The sequence below is a fragment of the Hydra vulgaris genome, chromosome 08 (assembly GCF_038396675.1).
Source record: "Hydra vulgaris chromosome 08, alternate assembly HydraT2T_AEP".
Taxonomy (NCBI): Eukaryota; Metazoa; Cnidaria; class Hydrozoa; order Anthoathecata; family Hydridae; genus Hydra; species Hydra vulgaris.
Window position 1 is genome coordinate 4,933,331 of NC_088927.1, and position 23,434 is coordinate 4,956,764.

A 23,434-nucleotide genomic window follows, 5' to 3' on the forward strand; every position below is an offset into this window, starting at 1 on the left:
AAATTCAAAATCGGTATGCAATCAGTTAATTACTTTTTCACTTATAGTTTATAAGTAATTATAAATATAATTCCTTAGAATTTGTTCATTTTAGTGACAGAAGGATGTTTTGGAATGAAGCTATCTCTTGAGTTCAGCAGAGATATTCAGGAATTTGTCTCTGAAATGTGCAACTTGCATAAGTATCTGATAGAATACACGACAAGATCTGTCTAGGTTGGAAATTTCACATCATACAGTCACACCTCGTCATGTTTCTTGAAAGAAAAAACAAACCCTTGGGTATTTTCAGTGAGCAAAGCTGTGAAGCTGTGCACAAAAACATTAACAATACAATGAAAAGATTTGCAGCTTCGGAGCTGAGCAAATGCCATGGAGAAAAGCTTCGTAAAACGGCCGTAACCTACTCTAGTATGAGGATGTGAATAATTTTATATACAGTACTAAATATTGGATTATTGTAAAATAAAGAAGTAATCATGAATAAAAAATGTTTGAAAGAATTAATACTTTGTATTTGTCTCAGTGTTGTTTCATTCTAGTGATATTCTTAGTTTATAGATAGTTGAGACAGAGGGTGGATTCTGTGTTTTTGTTTTGTCTGAGAAAGCTAACTTCCAAACATAAGATAAAATCCAAACATTTAGATGTTTATGTCAAATAAGGATGTTTTGCATATTATTGGGTTGATTGGAGCCTGGGAACAGTAACAACCCTAATTTTTTTCCCCCCTTGCCCCAAACGTGGGAGCAACGAGTAAGAAAAAAATTTTTTTTACTATTCTTAACTAAGATCATTATTTATAAAAAATTTTAAATTTTGTGCAATAATTTTATATCGTTCAAAAATGATGGCCATTTAAAGTTTTAACCCCCCTCAATTTGAGGGGGTTACAATTTTAAGATTGACATAATTCTTGAACAATAAAAGATTTTTTCATAAAATTTGAAATTTTTAAATTAATATGAATTTAGTTAAGAATAGTTTATAACAAAAATTATGAAATTGTTGCTCTCCACTTTAGGGCAGGGGGCAAGATTTAAAGGGCTTTTTAGTTCCCAGGCTCCAAATATTTTGATATTTTGACAAAACTTCCTTGTTTTGACACTAGTATAAACATATAAATGTTTGGAGTTTACTCTATGTTTATAATTTGGTATCTAAAACACCAAAAAAGGCATGATCCGCTACTGAGTTAAAACTTCTTTTGCAAAGCGATTATTTAAAAAAGTGTATAAATCCAAAAAAGGAACGCTTTTTATTTTGTTTTCAATGGAATATATCTCATGCCCACCCAAAGTATTGATATTTTTTGAAACATCTTGAGTACCATTTAGGTCAACCTAAAACCTCTAAATTGAAGCAGTGTTTGGTGCACCAACTAAATAAAGTTTTGCACTTGGACCATAAAAAGTCAAAGCACAGAATGTGCACTGCACACCGACTGTTACAGCCGTAACAGCTTGTTAACAGGCTGTAACTTCTCTGTTAATGGGAGTGTATGCATTAACAGAGAAGTTACAGACTTCTGTGACTAAGTAAAGTTTAGGCGTAGTTGACTTTACAATCAATATGTAGATACATCAACTAAGGGTTTTGGTTTGGTCAGATGTTCTTTTAATTAAAAGAAAGAATTCTCTAAATTTAGAACTGAAAAAAAATAAAAAATTGTTGCATCACAAAATTGAGACCCCCCCCCTTCTGCCTCATAATAAATTGTTACAAAATCGCCTTCCCCTCCCCCTAAAGCGTGATGTAATTTATGGACAACTCCCTAGGGCTTTTTTTGATCTTAGAATAAAACAACACAATATCGCATAATTTTAGGGGCTTTTTATTTATTGCTTAGTTGTTCTAAATAATAATTATTTAAATATTTACAGTTGCAATATAATTTAAAAAAAAAAGTTAAACGTTGAGCTTTTTATTTAGTTATTTATTTTTTACCTACTTTCATCATAAAAAGACTTTAGAACCCCCATCATTAAAATCATTTGTTTTAAATATATTTTGACATAATTATTTAAACTAAGTTTTCTTGATTGACTTTCAGACGAAATATTGTCTAACCAAATAAAAATGCTGTTACTAATTTTATGCAGGTAATTAATATAAAACAATTTTTTATCAGAATCTTGATTGAGATAGTAGATACTTCATCTTTTATTAACATTAAATATAGTGCAATAACAATTCAAAGCAACAAACAAGCATAGAATATTTAGAAGTTTTTAATATCTTTTTAAATATTAAAATTAACAATTAAAAATATGAAAATAAATATGATTGATATGAAATAAGATTGATATGAAATAAGATTGATATGAAATAAGATTGATATGAAATAAGATATGAATTCAAAATAATGAAAATAAATAACTAAACAAATAATAAAAAAATTTATAAATAAAAATAAATAAAAACCGTGAAATCAAATACCAAAACTTTTACGAAATAAACGCGCTTCAAAGGAATTACCGAAGTCTGCAGATTGTGAAGTTTAATTTAAAGACTTTGATTTTTTGAGTAAAATGGAGAAGGCGAGCTTCGACTAAAACGACAAGATTAGTTTTTCTCAGTGTGCATTCATTATTTATTTTTAATCAAAAAAAGATGGTTTAAACTATTTTATCGAACACAACATGTGTTGGGAGTTTGGGATCCCTTTAATAAATTGAGTTGTTTATATTGCCGCAAAAAAAAATCCAATTGAGGATCGAGAAATACTGGTCAATTTTGAAATTTCAACAATAAAGGATTTAAATAAAAAACAACTGAAGACACTTTATTATAGAACTCTAAAACTTTTATTCAATTTAATATTTGTTTACTTATTTTAATCCAATAACAATGATAATCAATACTTATTAACATTACAATAAACAACAACACATTAGCATCCCTGCAGAATAAAATTAAAAAAATTCATTAGAATGATTTCTGATTATTTAACGATTAAAGGGTGCTGAATTTCATCATGTTTTTTATTGGATTTTATGTGGTTGTAAGGAGTAGATTCATTTTGTTACTAATTGCTGCATATTCTTTAGAATAGAAATGTCTCCCACAAGGCTTGAGCAGCATACTCTAGAATAGAAATGTCTTTTATAAGGCTCGAGCAGTATACTCTAGAAAATCATATTGAATAAATATCTTTATGTTTCGACATGAATGTCAAAACATATGAAACAGATTGTCTAACTTTAAACACAAATTAAAGTTGTTTCATAAACTGAACAGTTTCATTTTCTTATCATTATTGAACAATTTCAGAATTTCAAAATGGTAAAAAGTTCTATAACCAAAGAAAATTTGTGTTGAATTTTTAAGAACAAACCAACAACAGATTCAACAGATATTTATAGTAAACAAAGCAAAAAAATATCTATTCACAGTTAAGTAGTAGATAAACATAAACTGTTAACAACAATAAAAATTAGAAGAATACAATTAAAAATTAATCATTAAAATTTCAAAACCATTTCAAAATTTATGATACATAAGTTCAGATAATTTTTTAAATTTTTAAAAAAGCAATAATAGTCTTCCATACCCAAAAAATGTTTTATGAACATAACTAGAAATTAAATCAAAAAATATACTTCAGCTTCTCCTGAGTCTATAAAATAAAAGTTGTCTCCTTCATCGCCTTGCAAAATGATTACTTCACCAGCAGAGTGTTTTACCATAAACATTGCATCAAAAATATCACTAGAACATATGATGAACATATATATAGATTAATATTAAATACTTTTTTATTAATAAAATTAATGGTTATCAAATTAAAAATAAAAAAACAAAACAAAAAAGAAAGTTTTTACTTTTACACCAAAGCCTCATTTTGGTTAAAAAAAAAAATCAATAAAATTAAAAGTTTATTTTCTTTATCTTAGGGTTATATAAAAACAAAACCTTTAAAATTGCATCCCTACAAACTACCTAATTTTCATCAAGATTTATCCAGCCCTATAGATAACCTCATACTGAAGTAATTTTCATCATGGATAATCTCAGCTGGTGTATTTAACCAATACATACATCAACTTACATATAAAAAACACTTATATGGTTTTTAAAAAAAATTTTACATTCATTTTTGAACTTTATAAAAAAAATTTACATTACATTCCATAAATTTCATAGTACAAATAGCATCATATCTACAATTACTGTCAACATTAAAAATTTAAATAATTAAGGTCGACAAATGCTGATTTTTTTAAGCTTTTAGGCAAACAGTTTTTCTTAAAAGGTTAAGCAGTTTTTCAGACAAGGAATAATAATAATGAAAAATGTTTTTTTGCTGTAATAAATACAATTCACACATAGATGGTAAAAACCTAAACCCAAACCTACAGTTGATGTATGTACTCAAGCCCTGCTAATTATTATAATCATAACAGAATAAAGTATAAATAACAGAATAACCATAAACTCTAATTTGTGATTTATGATTATACTGCTGATACTTATAATTATGTGCTAATCAATTGTCACTAAAACATTTATCTAGCATTTAGTTTGTATTATATATTTATCATTAATTAGATGACAGTTGGGATGTTTTATTACATTTTACTACATTTTTTTCCTTAACTGTTTGCAAGTCAGTAACAATTAAAAATATAAAACTTTCAAGTTTTTTTTTTTATTTGTTGAAAAAAAAGAGCAAAAATGTAAGAAAATAAAGTTCAACAAGAAAAACATTTAAAAATCAAAACTAAAATGCAATTGAAATGGCAACAATAGAAGTGAGAAAGTTTAAACTCTGTACAACTTGCTTTATAAGCAAGCAACAAGAAGTTTGAATGCTTAATAAAATCAGGTAAATCTGTCTTGATATAACTGCATTTAACAGTATAAAATTAAAAGGGCTTATAATCAAGTTAGTTAAACTATTTAAACACACTGTACTACTTGTGTTGTATCTAGCTTGCATCACATATACAAAGTGCAAAGAAACATGCTGTAAAATCTTGCAATATATTCCAAAAATATTTTTTGATTATTATTAGAAAACAATTCTTCATTCCATAAATTCAATAGCACAAATAGCATCATTTCTACAAGTTTTTTCAACATAAAAAATCAAAATGAATAATATAGTTGAGTAATATTTTTTTACTATATAATAATTTTATCAATCACCTTTTCGCTTAAGTCTAAATACTAAAATGTAAGCAACTGCTAAATGGTGTCCACACCTTTTAAATGGTATCCACACATATTACGATGTAGATTAAACAGATTATGACCATTTTAATTATAACCACTCAGGAAGTACCATTGAGGCAAAAATTCCATTCATTGAAAAAAAATCCTTTTGACAAACCCAATTTTATATATATATATGTGTGTGTGTGTGTGTCCACAGATAAACTTGTGTTTGGGCAGGTAGCATCCACAGGATCTATCACAGAAAGTGTCAATATATGAACATGATCTATTACAAATAGCATCAATATATGAATATGATCTAACACAGGAAGGATTAACATATAAATACAATCTCTTACAGCAAGAAGAAACAAAAAGTTTATATTCACTCATTCTTTTTTTTTAAATTAATTTGGTACAGATTCTGTTACTGAAAAAAAAAAAAAAAAAAAAAAAAAACATTAAAAAAGCATTTTTTTCGTTCTAAAAAGCTTGTTCACTGCAACTATACAGAATATTCATGCTATCTTAATGCTTTAGTTGACTTATTTAAAAAAATTAGTTTATTTATTTAAAGACATTTTGCAACAGGTACCTTGTGCAAAATATCTATAAAATGAAATAAAGATGGTTTAAGGTTGTTAAGGGGTTTAAAGATGGTTTAAGATATTAAGATGGTTTTCCACCCAAAAATTCATTTTATATTGAATATTTTTTTTAAAAAAAATATCATTTACAATACAGTGTTAGCTTAGATAAAGTTAAAGTTGCAAATTGTTTTCATGGCAACATTTTGGCTCATTTCATTTATTTAATAGTTAATTATATATATATATATATATATATATATATATATATATATATATATATATATATATATATATATATATATATATATATTAGTGATGTGCCATCGGCTAATGCCGATTGTGGCTAATAATAGGTTTAATGTATTTATTTAAGGGTATTATAATAATATTAAGGGTTTAAATTACGTATTTAATATGTTCCTATTCATCAGAAGTGATTCGACCTATTAGCCTATGCTATTGGTAACCAGCAACCGATTAATCGGCTAAACCATTGGCCGATTAATCGGCCGATGGCATTGGTTGATTAATCAGCATTGGCCGATGCATCGGTATTGACTATTAAGCCAAACTAAACAGGTGCATAGGCACACCTTATATATACAAGATGCATACCTAATATTAAGATATTACCTTTATATACATACATTAAACTCTATAATTAGCCTTAATCGGCCTTTGCCGATGGCACATCACTAATATATATATATATATTTATGTAATAGTTAACTATATATACAACCATCAGAATTAGAAAAAATGAGGTCAGCAATAATTTGCCGACCACAATCTTTTAGAGATCATCAGGTTGGTAAAAAAACTTTGATACAAAGGTTTTACCATAAAACATAGAATCAAAGTCGGCAATTTTTTGCAGAATGCTGACCCTAATTTTTAAGGTTGTATATATGTATATATGTATGTATGTATACATATATATATATATATATATATATATATATATATATATATATATATATATATATATATATATATATATACTTTGACACACATATTATACATACATACATACATACATACATACATACATACATACATACATACATACATACATACATACATATGTGTGTGTGACACAAATATATATATGTGTGTCACACACACATATATATATTTAGGCAATAGTTAACTTTTCTATGTATATATACATATATATTTATTTATTATATGTTTACATGTGCACATAAAAGCATGAATGTAATAATTAACTGAATAATTCCCAACATTGATGCTTGTATGTGCAATTTAACTTGGATAAGCAGTGTATACATTTATGAAACTAAAACAACAAAGACTTTAGTTTTCTTTAGTATTATTTCTTTTTAACTTTTTATTTTAAGTTTTAGAACAAAAACAGTCTATTTTTTTTTTGTAAAAACCATTATATAAAGCATACAAAAATCCAAAACAAATTCTGCTATCTATATAAAATACATATACATAATGAAATATTAAATATATTGTTTTAAAATGAATGATTAAAAAAATTAAAAACTTAAATCACCTTCTTTCAGCATCATCCAAATGACAGAACAAAATATTTTTCTCAATAGCCTTTGATAAGGCAGCCATTGTTTTATAGTCTTTTGGTATCACCTATAAAAAAATTTCATTATGTATATATGTAAGTAAGTATGTATGTATGTATGTATGTATGTATGTATGTATGTATGTATGTATGTATGTATGTATGTATGTATGTATGTATGTATGTATTTATGTATGTATGTATGTATGTATGTATGTATGTATGTATGTATGTATGTATGTATGTATGTATGTATGTATGTATGTATGTATGTATGTATGTATGTATGTATAATATGTGTGTCAAAATATACACACATTTAAATATATCTAATTTTATTAAAAATATTTAGTAGCATTAAAACCTTTTTGACATAAGAAGCTGCATCTTCTTCAGAAATTACTGCAGCACTAACTGCTCCTCTTCTTCTTTTTGTAGTGGAAGAAAGTGGTGGTGGTTCTGATGGAAGAAGTTCAGGTTCATGTGGAGGAGCTATAAGAGCTTCCTTAAAAATTAAATATATAACAAATAATTTAAAAAAATTTAAACAAGTTTATACCAATAATTTTCAGTATATTTAATGTTTGTTCATAGTCAACTTATTTTTTATAATTTACTGTTAGTGGAAATAATATATTATAGTCATTTAACACCATATCTTATCAGACTTTACCAGGCCTTGTGATAAAACATTGAACATAAAATATTTTAGGTACATGAAAAGCGATTTTTGTTACTCTATGCTATTTATCTTATGCTAAAAATCATTTAAGTTTGGTAATAATTAAATAACTCTATAGACATTTTTAAAAGGTGTTTTAATGAAGTAAAGTTTTGAAAACCTCACACCATTGTGACAGAAGTTTAAATACAAATTCATGAAATATTCTTATTACTTACAAATATAATAAATTCAGTTAAAATATTTTATAGAAATATTGAAATAATCAAAATATTCAGCTACTGAAGAAAAACTTGTCTATTATTTTAATACGAGGGAAATGAATAAAATGTAAAAAATAAAAGAAATTAATCTAAGCAAAATAATCTAGCAAGCATGTAAATATTTATTTAGACATTAATTTTATAAGTTACATTTGTTCAGGTATTAGAAAAATATCCTAGCTTTCCGGATACGTAAATATGGGTCTTTACCAAACTTACCATTTCTATACATATCTATTCCACACTGATTATTTCTATACCTATTTCTTATTTACTTCAATATTTTTTAGTAAAATAACTTATTATGAAAAAAAACTTAAAAAGCACAAAACTTAACGTGTGCACCTTTTCCGCATACATAGAGCTTATAAGAGACTTATAATTAGATTTGTTTCAGTGCTAAATGCATTTCATTGATAGCTTAGTGGTTAAGTGCGCTGTCATCAGTGTTTTTTTGTTGTATTCTAATTACCTAAGCACATTAACAACATAAGCATCTCAATCATGAAACATACGTGACAAATATTTTCACCTGGTGTTTTAATGTTTATCAAGTTTTTAGCTTTTTAAAAAATCTTTTCGTTTGTTAAAGTGTAATACAGTTATATATTTTTGTATATAATCTAGTTACTAATACAATATAATAGTTGTATATAATCTAGTTACTAATACTAATATAATAGTTAATAATACAGTTACATATTTTTGTATATAATCTCTATAAAACTTCAAGAGTAATTTGTATTTTAAAATAATCAAAAAATTTTTTAAAAAAAGTCACCAGTAATAGGACTCAAACCATAGCTTTCTTGTTCAGAAGCTCTGTGTGCTATCCACGCTGGCACATTGATAAATGAAAATTTTTTAAACTATATAATTTTTTTAATGCTAAAGATCAAAATTAGGCAGATGTTGCCGCAATGCAGTTTTCAAGTAAAAGTCATACTATAAAACTTAATACATAATTTAATATATTTTAACATTACATTATTTCAAGTTTACATAAGTAAGATATTTGCATACACTTTCGCTCACATTTTCTTATAACGAAATGTATTGTGACTCTTTCTTGCCACTACCTTGGTTGCAATGGTTGCCAAGGGTTCCGTGTTAAACATGCTTGAAGGGGCACTAACACTATTAAGTTCGGCAATAATATATAAGATATCGTTCAATAAGCAAATTTTACTTTTTTAACATAGTTATCTATTGTTTAAAAAACGAAATTCCTTGTAGACATTAAAAATATGTACAAAGCGTACATTAAAATTTTTTAAATAACACAGATGTAAAGTTGTTTAAATAATAGGTTAAAGTTCTTTAAATAACACAAGTGTGTATCAATCATTTTGTAAAAAAAATTAATTTAATTTTACGTAAAATCGCTGATATATGCATCATATTATACGCATCTTTTATAAAGTCTAACTAACTAAACTTATAAAGTGTTTCAGTAATTTGCAGCAAAAAGCTAAACTTATTTACTAAAAAAAACAAACAATTCTTAAACAAGGAAGCAAAATTGAAACAAAATATCAAGTTTAATTAAATAAACTAGAAAATTTATCAATTAAAAAAAGTAAATTAAAAGAAAAATTTTTTATAAAATTTTTATACAACTTTTTTATTCTTTTTTTTAGAGTCGTTGCTGAAAAAAACATCTTTTATAACGATTTAACAACAATTGAAAGTTTTGATATGCAATTTATTCACAATTTTTATCAGTCATATAATTAAGAAACTAATTTGCTATGTACGCTAGAACTATAAGAAATTTTGTTAATTTTTCTTACGTTTATTTGTTTATTAGGTTTATTCATTTTTCTATCTTTTCCCTTTTAAAAAAGTTTTTCCTATATTTGACATTTTTTCTTAATACTTATATAATAGGAAAATAAGAAAATAAATTGTTATTTATTTGTAAAGAATATTATTTGATTAATAAATTTTGCTAATGACAGAATAATTTAAATTTTTTTTTTTTTTTTTTTTTTTTTTAGATTATTCACCTCCCCAAGGCCCGAGGGGGGCCACTACAGTCGAGGAGGCTACTCATTTTTTTTTTGTGTTTTTATTTTTTAGTTGTTATTCGTGGTGCAACCCTCTCTCAACTCTTTAACTCCGAAACACGAACCTTGCCGAGCAAGGCCGCTGCGCGGAGAAAGTAAGTTGAGCGCGGTACTTCCAGGGACGTGGTGGGAGTCGAACTCCGAACCTCTCGCTTACAAAGCGAGCGCTCTTACCACTACACCACTACCGCACTTTTTTTAAAAAAAAAAATAAAAGAATAACATAGTTTCTTTAATAAATGTATTTAACGCATTTGATGCATGTACGAAATTGTTTCTTTTATATTGCTTAATTTCCAATATTAATATAAATTACTAGAAACAATGAACATAACGATTGCTCTGTTTAAAAAAATGTATTTAAAAACTTAAACAAAAGTTTTAAATAGACTCCTAAAATTTTTGCTAAGAAAGTACAGTAAATTAACAATACACTAGCCCACAAAATTTTGCAGCATCGTTTCGTTTTACATAAAAAAACTTGTTATAAAAAAAAAAAATTTCACAAATAAATAGCAATTAGTTTTCTCGCTTTCCTGTCCATTGATAAAAACAGTAAAGTTTAGCAAAGACATTTGAAATTTTTTTTTAAAACTGTCGATGTTTCTAGCGAAAATAATAAAGTATTTCCTTAATATACTGACTGAAAAAAGTCGCGAAAAAAAATGTCAAAAAATGTTTTTATTTTGGTTATATTCTTATCTGCATTTTTCCTTGACTTGTATTAATTTTGGTAGTGGAAAATAACAAACGCTCTAAAAATAAGAATACAAAAACAGTAAATATTTGGGTATATTATTTTTTTGACAAGAATTTTCTTTTTTTTATTAATAAATTTTTTTTAGCTTATTTTATTTAGGTTTTTTTATTTCGTGTAGTCTTCAGTTCTTTTCTTCGAGTAATGCTGATTTATTCTCTAGTTTTTTATAGCTTTATTTTACAGCGAATTCTTAAAACACTTTCTATATAAAAACGTAGTCAAGTTATCTAAAAAAATTACTTTAACTGGATTTACTTTAACATGATTTGTTGTGCCCTGTAACATAATTGTCATTCAAACAAAAGTTTGAATGACAATTATATTACAGGGTGCAACAAATCATTTTTTTTAAATAAACATTGACATTCGTTTCTTTATTTATTGACAAACGTCTATTTTAAGAGGTATGTCAAATAACAGGATCAACAATGTGGGGAGGGGACACACCCCTACACACACAAATTTTTTCTAAAGGCCCTCTTTTTTTTTTTTAAATAAAAAAAGAGAAATTCTAGATATAGAGGATTTGTTTTTTTAAATAGATGGTTGTGCACCTCCACTTTGAAACCTGTGTTGTTGGCCATGACTATGCCAGCTTTATTTTCTATTCTTTTAATTATTATTATTTTTTTATTCAAATAATTTTTGATTAAATTATAAGGGAGTTTTATTCTCAAATAACTTTTATTCTAGTTAATAAGATATATAATTATTTGATATATTAAAGATGCTTATTGAATTTTATCAATTTTTTATTAATTCAAAACAATTTTTCACGCATTTGCAAAGCGCACACAATTTAATGAAAACTAATATGCAATAACATTTTAACTGTAAACTGTTATCTGTTAATACAAAATAGTGAATTTTTCTCAATTGAGTTTGTTAAATTTATTTACTTATAAAAAAACATATAAACTTGAAAAAATTTAAATAAAAGGAAACTAAAAATAAAATGAAAGTTTTTTTGACATTCCTTTTTTAAGACATTTAAAAATAATAATATAATATTAAGTACTTAATAAGTTATTATATTAAGTTATTATTAAATATGATATTATTATATTTATAATAATATTAAGTATTTAATAATAAGATATCATATTATTCGTGTTGTTAAACACACAGTAAAAGATAAAAACTATAATAAACATAATAGTTCTATATATTCTATTAAATTGTATATATATATTTCTACAAATCTTAAATTTTTTTTTTGAAACTTTAAAAAGACCAAGCAAACATTAATTTAACGGTAATAAGAAAATTTTAAAAAAGTACGCTTTTGAAGAAAGCAATGTTTTAGCATGGTTTCTTTTAAAGTAATTGCAAATGCATTCATTTTAACTGAAATTTCCCATGCTTTTAACACATGTAAAAACCATGCTAAAACATTATTTTCTTCAGTTGCGTACTTAGAGTAACAAAGTATGGTTTCTTTTAAAGTCATTGAAAATGCATCTTAAACTTTAGTAACTTATTGTTTTTTTATAATAATTATGTTTTTTTTTTAATAAATAAAAAACTATCAATCGCATAATTATTTGGAAAAAAAAATTGCTGAGTTATGCGCTCGTTTTTAAAAATTTTAAGCAAATGTCAACGCTTGCTTAAGTAGAAATAAAGAAATGTGACATTCTTTTTTTTTACCAAACATTTGCATGTTCGTCAATTTGTTGCGCTCTGTGTTAGATATAAGTGCTATTTATTAACAAAAAAAAAAAAAAAAATTAAAATTTTATTTTGTTCTTATTTTATTGTAATGATTAATTTTTTCGCTTGAAAAATGCTAATACTTTAAGCTTGAAGCAAAAATCATAATAATATAATTTAATTCTGATAAAAAATATATGATTTAATTTAAAACTAATTTGATAAAAATATATAATTTTATTCTGATAAAAAAAATATATAAGTTAATTTAGATTTGAAAAATATATCATTTAATTTTGATTTAAAAAATATATTTAAGTTTATTAAAATTAAAGTTAATGTTTGGGTTTAACTGAACTGTCAAATTTATTTAAAAATATTACTAAATATTGTTCAATATTAAAATTTTATTTATTCTTCAAAAAAATTAGCTCATTTTTATTGCAATTGTTTTTTCGGTTTTCCTTCCTAAACTTTTTTTTTTTTTACTCAAAATTAAATTTTAAATAAACATCAATTTTTTTTTTTTTAACGCAAGTTAAATTGCAGCAATTATTTGAAATCATATTGCTGTATATGATATATACAGCAATATGATTTCAATAAATGATGTTTGGAAAAATAATCTTTGCTTTCACAACAAAATTGTTAATAAAATAATAAACTTTTAATAAATAAAGTAAATAAATTAACTTAATTTTTTTATTTGTTACCCACTAATTTTTTTTTTAATAAAAAATCATTTGTAGTTGCAAAGCCGCAATTAAAAATTTAAGAAATAATCATTTAAAAATTAAAAAATTTAACATATTTAAATTCATTTATGCAAATGTTGAGAAAAGAAAGAAATTTGTTAAAATTAATATTAAATTTAATTATTTAATATTAAAAAATTTTTTTTTTAAATAAACATTTCCTTAAAGTAACAATAAAAAAGAAGTTAAATAGCATTTAACTTGTTTTGCGGTAATTATTATTATTGCAGTAATTTAAAAAAGTTAGTCTTTAAAAAATAAAAAAATAAAGAGAATTTTATGACGTCAAATTCACATTATTGTGTTAAGCATTTTTTATTTAAAACAAGGTCTTTACATATATATATATATATATATATATATATATATATATATATATATATATATATATATATATATATATATATATATATATATATATAATATATATATATTATAATGTTTGAGTGTGATGCTTTCGTAGTTTATAAGTAAAACTAAAAACAAGTTATATTATACTACAAAAAAGTTGAAATAAAAAGTTATAAATCATTAGTATAAAGATACATAAAACCCTGATATCTTTAATTTGCATAACTCTTAATAGTGTCATAATCATTATTAGCAAGACTATAGTAACAAGCACTTCTACCCTTAATGGATGGAGCACTTAATTGACATATTATTTTTCAAATACAACCCAACACTGCCTTGATTATTATTAGACTATTTTCATATTATCATAAATCTTAAGCATAAGCCCTATGTACCATTTAATATTGTAAAAGCATGCAATATATTTACCCAGTAAAAAAAAATTCATAATTTTTCTTTTAACTAAATCTTATTAGGCTAATGAGTATTATAGACAGTATCACATAAAATTCTCCATAAAAACAATTTCTTTCAATCTGATACAAAACAGTAACAGCTTCGTGTGCTTGGGACTGCGCGCATCACTTCATTTTGATCCTAAATCTCACAACTATTGATATCTGCAATTAAAAGATAAAATATCTTAACAGCTTTAACGTTTTCTGCTCATGTACACAGTTCATGTGGTGTAAGAATCTGATTTGTAGTTGCTCCTGAAAGGCTATATTTTGCTGCTTCTCTTTTTGTAGTTTCTCCTATTCCATACAATGAACTCTTTCCTTGGGACATTGAAAAGAAGTGATACTCAGCATTTAATTTGTAATTTTTCAGATGATATGATTAAAAGTATTTTACATTATTGATTACTGGTAGTTTGCTTTTGACAATAGGAAATAATTTTGTGAAAAAAAAATTATTTAATAGCAATCACATCTGAGTTGATCTATTTCATATAATAAACAACAAAAGGGCGTAAGCTTGCTTAATCAACTTACCAGTAAAACATAATACAGCATCTTGCACAAAGAAAACTCTTGTTTTTTCCAAAATTTGTTTCGCCACTGATAAGTAGGAGGATTATACTTCTTTGATAAAGCAGTAATGGCAACAATTATACAAAGGCTCAAATCTTAATTATATTTTATACTTATTCTTAATGGTTGTTTGGACTGTGGCAAAGGCAGTTTTTGAGGGTATATATTTTAAAAGGCCGGAAAAATATCCTTTAAACGAACTGATGTTATGTGTTTTTTATAATCTACTTTTACATTTCTAGGCACACACGCAAACAAAGTTTTTTTTTTTGCATATTGTTATTTGATTCATAACCAGATTGGAATCTTCAATTTATAAATTTCAATAACTTTCTGTTTAACAACATCTTCTAAAGGTTGTACTTTTTTAGCCTCAGGGTTTAGTCTTTATTACATTTAAAAGTTTGTCTAAATTATTACAGTAAATGCAATTTTGCTCTTTTTCTATTAATATATCTTTTGTCTCTATATGTTATGTTGATGCTACTAAGTTTATTATATAAACAAAAGAAAAAAATATTTTATTTAAAATAATTTGACTGCTATTATTTCCTGCATGCCCTTGTATCTTAACTCAGTAATATGGTCCTTTGGGATCAATTTTAGCAAAATAGTTCATTCTGGCCACCTTATGAAATATATTTTTTTAATATTTGGAGTATATAGGAAATATATCTAGGAAAATCTCCTGGTTAAATCCTATTTTGTAAATTGCACATATAGGTAAGTCTCAATCTTGTTTTCTGACAACTAGTGGAGAGATTTTTTTATTAGTATACTTACTTTGTCAACTCTGAACAATAGGTTGACATTATTAATCAAATTTGTTGCATTTATTTTAATATATTCATTTTAATTAACCATGATTCTTTGTATAATATGCAACAATGATTTTTTTTTAAACTTCCAATATTGCCTCATATTTCTTGAGAACTTTAATAACTGTATCAACTAGTTAGATGCTTATTTAAATACAAAGCAAATATACTAATAAAAAATGTTTAGGCAACCAACTTGACTTTCCATCTTGTAATTTTATATATCAGTCATTTATTTTTACACAGTTTCATAAGCATCCATTGTCCATGATAATCAAATTAACAATTGCATCATCATTGTCTATTTTATCTACTTTTCTTTCATATTTAATACTTGATTTGGTTATATTTTCCCACATTTTAAGTAACTTTTACCAAACACTGAGCATTTCTATAGTAAAAGTCCACAATTTTTAGTAAAAGTCCACATTTTTATGGTAAAAGTCCACAGTATTTACATTGTTTGATTTTTCTATATTTTTGTAACTGAAGGGAGTTTCACAATGATGTTTTGTTTACTAAAACATTTTTCATTTTGTCGCATTTTAAGAGCTTTAATTTTCTGATTAGAAACTACAAGTCATCAATTAATCTCATTTAATCAGATCATCTTTTGCCATTTGGTCATCTTATTTTAATTTATTAAATTTGCCAAGACCTGAAGCATCTCTCAGGGTACACCATAAGCTAAATCCTTTTTATTGCCTTGATAATAACAATATATAAACAATTTATAACAACAATAACAAGAAAAAATCAGTTATACTGTGACTATCATTTGCCTTGTTTTTTAACTTCTATGCAATGCTGAAAAGCATCTAATTTAGGATTCTACATTGTTTGGATAATCTAGAGTCAAAGCAGAACCTACTGCATTATGTTATAAAGAAACTTAATATTATAAAAATGTTATTTCATAACTTTTTATCAAACTTAAAAAAAAGTACGAAAATATTTGTGCCATCTTTATTTGTATTGACAAGCAGAGAATCAATAAAATAAATAAAACAATAGTTGCATATAAAAATTTAACTGCCAAGCCAAACGAAATCTTAGACCTTAATTAACAAACAATAAAAGGCTATTCAGTTAATACTAAAATATAATCATAGCAAGCTGAATAATTAATAACTTTTATCTAATTAAATTTTTTAACTTGAATATTGTTTTTGAAATTAATCAATTTAGTTAATTTAATAATACTTTATTATGCTTGTATCATTTAGTTTTTTCCAATATTTTTCTTGTAATATGTAAACAAGCCATTCATCCATATATCAAGATCAAAAAAGCAAATTATTAAATATGCAAAATTTCCCCATCTTTTCTAATAAACTACCTTTTTCTAAAAAAAAATTTTTAAATAATAATAAAACTATAAATGCAAGAAATTTAAAAAACTTTGATTTTAAATCTTTCTCAGTATATAATTTTATCTGTTTGTAATATTACAAAATATTTGAAACTAGGGTCTTTAACTTTATAGTGGATAACTATTTTTACATGAAAATAAGTTACAGATTTTTTTGTAATTTTTGCTGCTTAATAATTAGGTACTTTAACTTTTACTAATGCAATGTTTCAGTGTACTATAAAAAGAAGCATATATAACAACGCTTGTCGTTTTCAAGTAACTATTGAAAACAAAAACTAATTTTAAATTTGTTTCAATGTTTTTTTAAAAATCAATTTGAGTGCAGTACATTTAAAAACCTGAAAAAAAAGAGAAACTTTTCAAGCATTATTTTTTAAAACCTATTATGTAAAAAGTAATTATAAATAATTTCTAAAACCATTTTTAGGTAAAAACTGAAGTATATAACAAAAATAATATGCAGTCGATATTCATGTTAAAACAATTAAAATAAATGGTGAGAATTTATGTGAAAAATCAGACATGGTCATTTCTACCTAAAAATTTTTATCTATAAGTGATCGAAAAATTCTTCAAAGTTGAAAAACAAAACATGCTTGCTTGTTATAAGAAAATTTTAGTAAATGTTTTGCTTTATAGCAAACTTTGTAAAAAATTGAGCTTTATAATGCTTGTTTTTTTAATTCAAACTACGGTTAATTTTAAACAAAATTTTATTCAAATGGTTTCAGTTTTCTGAAAATAATTTAACTCCTATAAACTATTTTCTTTATGCTACAAATTTATGTTAACTCTCTGCTCGCTGTTGCTTGATTTTGAGAACAAGTTTATTTCATCGATTTACTTACGTCTTATTTAGCATAAAACTTAAAACGCCATAAAAAATTAGTATATATTATTTCAAAGGCATTTCTTGCAAAAGTATTGCTTTGAACCTTTTAAAACAATAATTTGATGATGATTTATTGCCAAAAATCAAACATTGTTTTTCTTACCTTTTCTAGCTTATCAAAATGATCGCGTAAGAATTTATATGGATTATCAGGTTTGTTTATGCATAGCTCAACAATGGCATCTTTTAAAACTATTTGAATTCTGTGCTTTTTCACATACTCCTCACATTCTTGTATCATTTCGGCATCACCTTCTTGATCAGACGCCATTTTCATCCTTAAATGATTATATAAACGTCAAAACAAGAACACTATTACCGACCTCGGAATATTATCCAGTGATAGTTTATCCAATCAAAGTTTTCAACAATTTTATCTTTAACGAGCAGATGTTTGAGAAACCCGGGGTTGAACTTTGCTCGGTTGCCAAGTGAATTTTGCTTCTTCCGTTTTTTAAAGATAAAGTCATATCCGTCTACTCCTCCTTTTAATTTTAATGCTTAGTTTAGTGTTTAAACATTGATTTTATAGTTAATATCTAACTCAGGCCTGTAGGAACAAAAATTAAATTGGAGAGGGGGGGGGGGGGAAGGGGAGAGGGGGGCAGTACTACCGAGAAATAGTTTTAAGGACCTTTTTTTTATTTATTTTTTTCAGTCAATTTCTTCAAAATTATTTATTTGTATAATTAATGTGGGGAGGGGGGCAAATGCCCCTGCTGCTCCCCCTCCCCCTCCTGTTGCTACGGACCTGTAACTTAAAATTTAAAACTTGATTTAGTAGTTAATTTTTTGCACGAGTAGTAGATTAAGCAAGACCAACTAGTTGCGTACCTAAGTTTTTGATTCAGTAGACTACTTTGAGTTGGTTTTTAGAATTTGTAGTTGTTGGTATAAAGAATTTTGAAGATAAAACTATTGTATAACAAAATTGCAAATACAAATAAATAAAGAGCAGGGCAAAAAAAAAAAAAAAAAATATTTTATCAGTCCACCTACTTAAGACCAGAAAACACTCCAATAGATAAAGAATGTATGTGTAAACGCGTGTTTTATGTTACACACGTTTACATTATTAAGATAAAATTAGGACGTAAAACGTTCTTCAAAAAAATAATAATAATAATAATGGTTTTAATTTCTTAAAAGCGTATCGAACTTTATTTCTTTTAATTATCAACTAGAATCTGATATATATAATTCTTAAACAAAAAAACAAACAAATATGATGTCTGATTAATTCTATGATGACTTCATACAGTTTAATAGTCAATTATGACGTCGAAGCAATTTGGAAACAGTTTAAACCATAATAAAATTGATTTAAAGATTGCTTGTGTTATATAAAAATAAAAAGTAATTGAAACCAATTTTACTTCATTCATATTTATCTTAATCAAATTATTTTTTATGCAACTTCAGAAACGATGGCTACAAAATTATTTGTATTAATTGTATAAAATATTGATTGAAATAAAAGCATGCCATCGTGGGTGGCATTTATTATTAGTTTTTCAATAGATAACTTTCACAAAAATGTAATGTCTTATGATATTGGTATCGGTGTCAATGTCGTTATCGATGTCGGTATAGTTACCACATTAGTTTTGTTAATGATACTATTGGTTTAACTTATTTAAATTCGCAGATTGATTACATTAGGATAGTGTGTAAAGAAAAGAGATTATATAGCCTGTAAAGAAAAGAGACTATCTTTACTTGTAAAATGTTAGGTATATAAAAAAGCCCTTTATTTTTCTAAAATAAAGGTGAGCTGATCAAAAAATTTTAAATCAATTTTTAAAGAATCGTTTAAAATAAAAGTAATAATTAACGCTTATGAATGCAAAACTATTTCTACAGAAAGTTATTCGATAACATGAGCTTAAAGATTTACTTAACAATTTTATTTTTAAATAAGCCTGACTTTAAAAACGATGAACCTAAATGTACAAGCAAACCGTACTTGAAATAATAATAATATTCAAAATAATTATTGAAATCAAAATAATAATTTTAAAAATATTTTTTTTAAATTGACTAGCTTAATGTTGCAGTGCTTGAGAATCATTTTTATTACACATTGTGACGTTAGAATTATCGCGTTATCTCCATCTTTTGAAAAACTAATATTGTCAAATTATTGACAGAGTCATGTACCTCAGAATAATGTTTTTTTTATTGTATTGAAACTTAAGTTATGAGTAAAAAAGTTGCGGAGATAACATGAGTTACAAAAATGTATCCTAAAGTTTTTACTTTTTAAATCATTTTATCTCAAAACTCAAAAATGTGGAGACAGAATACGATAATTCTAACGTTGCGACATCTAGACAAGGTTGAATATAAAGGTTTAAATGCGTTCATAAAACTTTGAAAATTTAGTAAATCCTCAATTTTTTTTTTATATTCTGTTTCATACTTAGGTGGTTTAAGACCAGTCTCAGTAAATTTCGGGTTTCTTACATTTATGTGCAGGTGACGCGCTTTTTTATCGTTTATATCTCGAGGGAAAATTTCAAAACGCCGATTTAAAATCTAACGAGGAATCTGAAATTTTTTTTATTTTGAATTCATAAAGTTATGAACATAATGAATTTGGGTCAGAATATAATATGATAAATCAGGGGCGGATCCACCATTTTTTGGTCTTTGAAATAGCTAACTTCAAGACATTGAGCAAACTCCCAACATTTTTATGTTTTATACTTATGTCAGTTACGGATGCTTTGCAAAAAATTGCAATGATTGGAGCCTGAGAACAAAAAAGTTCCTAATTTCAACCCCCTTCCTTTCTACTTTCAAACGTGAGAGCAACAAGTTGAAAAATATTTTTTGTACTACTCTCAACTGGATTTATATTCATCGATAAACTTTAAATTTATAATAATTCAACATTCAAAAATTATGATCTTATAAAGTTTGAGTCTCGCTCAATTTGAGGGGGTTACAAATTTATTTTGTTTATACTTATTTGACATAAGTATAAACATATGAATGTTTGGAGTTTGCTCCATGCCTGGAAATTAGCTCAAAGACCAAAAAATGCTGGATTCACTCCTGGGTTGAATTCATTATATAATTAATTTTTTAATTTATTAATTTATCGGTAAAAACCGAGTGGTCGATATTTTGTAGTTTGGTTATACTAACCAGTGTTATATTAATGTTTTGAATAATCTTAGTAAAATATTGTATTTTAAGACACCCAAGCGTCTTGCAATACAATTTAAAGTCTGGAATTGTTAAGATATCCATTAGATTTAGTTGATTTTTTATTAAGAACTGGTTTAGTATCTTAATTGCTATTTTACTAATTCTTTAATATTTATATCAAACAGAGATTGGTCTTAAGTAATCTACCTATATAAATGTTTTTTCTTTAGAAGTTAAGATTTCGAATGAGGAATAAAAACTAACAGATAAAACTGGCAAACCATAATAAATTTTAATATGAAAAACTACATTGAATAAAAAATTTTTAATAACAATATGTATATGAAAAAAGATCTAACTTACTAACTATATAACCAACTAACCAATCATATAATCAACTAACTAAATAACTAACTAAACCAACCGTATAACCAACTAACTAAATAACTAACTAACCAGACGCTTTCTAAACAAACAATAATTTATTACAAAAACCATCGGTTTGCGAGATCATTATTATTATTATAGATCATTATTATTAGCAAATAAATTTAAGTAATAATAAAATAGTTTATTATAATAATTGTGATTTATCATAATAATCTAAAAGCATTTTAAAATTGAAGTTATTACTCAGATAATATAAAAGCAGCACACTAACTTTGGTGCAACATTGGAACAATGGCCCAATGACTCCAATTCCTGAATAGACAATTCCATAACCCAAGAGGCTGTTCAATTCACCTTCTTAAATGAAAATTAATTCCCCTTCTTAAGTGAAACTCTTACTTTTTTTCAAAACCAACTATTGTTTGCTTTTCAAAATTGATTGCGACTTTCTTTCCAATTTATTTTTGTGAGTATTTATACAAATTTCTACAATTTCAAGTATTTTTGTTAACAATATGAATACTTTTTTACATCCAACTTTATTTAATTTTACAATTAAATATTTCATATCTTCTGTAAATTTAAATTATTTACTGCAATCTTATTATCCCGATGAGATAATCCCAATACTTTAAATCTTATTAAAAACAAACAATTGTCTTTCTTAAACTTCAATATCGTCCCTTAGCTAACAATACCGCATAAGTCATTTTTACCAACTTTACAGGAGACAAAAAAAAAACTAACGACTTTTGTGATGTTGCAAGGCAAACCGACTTGCGCGTTATATATAAATATATATATATATATATATATATATATATATATATATATATATATATATATATATATATATATATATATATATATATATATATATATATATATATATATATATATATATATATATATATATATATGAGGTGATAGCATACTCATCAAGGTATCTTGTGATGCAAATTTCGAAATCTTTCAGTTTTGTTCGCAGAAAACAGTTTAATTTTAAAGATTTACATGTAGCAATCAAACTATATAATTGTTTTATTGCTACATATACCATTTTCATTCTATAGACAAAAATATTGATTTGCTATTTGAAGCGAGGTTTAAGTTGGCTTATGCATGGCGTAAATATCTCAATATATATATATATATATATATATATATATATATATATATATATATATATATATATATATATATATATATATATATATATATACATATATATATATATATATATATATATATATATATATATATACATATATATATATATATATATATATATATATATATATATATATATATATATATATATATACATATATATATATATATATATATATATATATATATATATATATATATATATATATATATATATATATATATATATATATATATATATATATATATATATATATATATATATATATGCCTGTGCAAATGGAAACGCAACATCTCGTTTTCTTTTATTTATAACGGATATTAATCCACCCGGCATAAACTGTTTTTACGGCCATTAAAAGACTTTAGAAAAAAAATCGCAACGTATAACCTAATTCTCGACACTAAGGTGTTCGTCGCTAATAGAAATGATAAATTATTGGATTTTTTAGTTGACCATCTAAATCAAATTGTGTAACAGTGATAGAATACGATATCAATATTTTTTAGGTTATAAATTACTTGAAAAGTTGTGCTTAATGATTTTAACCACTCATGGTTAGCACGTATCTTGATAATGTCAACCTAGCTGATTCAAGAGCGCTACTTATATGAGGTGATAGCATACTCATCAAGGTATCTTGTGATGCAAATTTCGAAATCTTTTAGTTTTGTTCGCGGAAAACAGTTTAATTTTAAAGATTTACATGTAGCAATCAAACTATATAATTGTTTTATTGCTACATATACCATTTTCATTCTAT

At 25.1% G+C, this 23,434-nt stretch overlaps 1 protein-coding gene across 1 annotated transcript in view; it reads right to left on the reverse strand.

Annotated features, from left to right (window-relative positions):
• Positions 1-18,320, reverse strand: part of LOC100202880 (cAMP-dependent protein kinase type I-beta regulatory subunit) — a 36,990-nt gene extending 18,670 nt beyond the window's left edge. Inside the window, exons 1-4 of the mRNA XM_065802353.1 lie at positions 18,058-18,320; positions 7,664-7,804; positions 7,276-7,367; positions 3,603-3,711 (exon numbers count right to left, since the gene is read on the reverse strand). Coding sequence (XP_065658425.1) covers positions 3,603-3,711; positions 7,276-7,367; positions 7,664-7,804; positions 18,058-18,231 — 516 coding nt within the window. The 5' untranslated portion in view covers positions 18,232-18,320. The remainder of the gene's footprint in view (positions 1-3,602; positions 3,712-7,275; positions 7,368-7,663; positions 7,805-18,057) is intronic.
• Between the last annotated feature and the right edge of the window lie 5,114 nt (positions 18,321-23,434).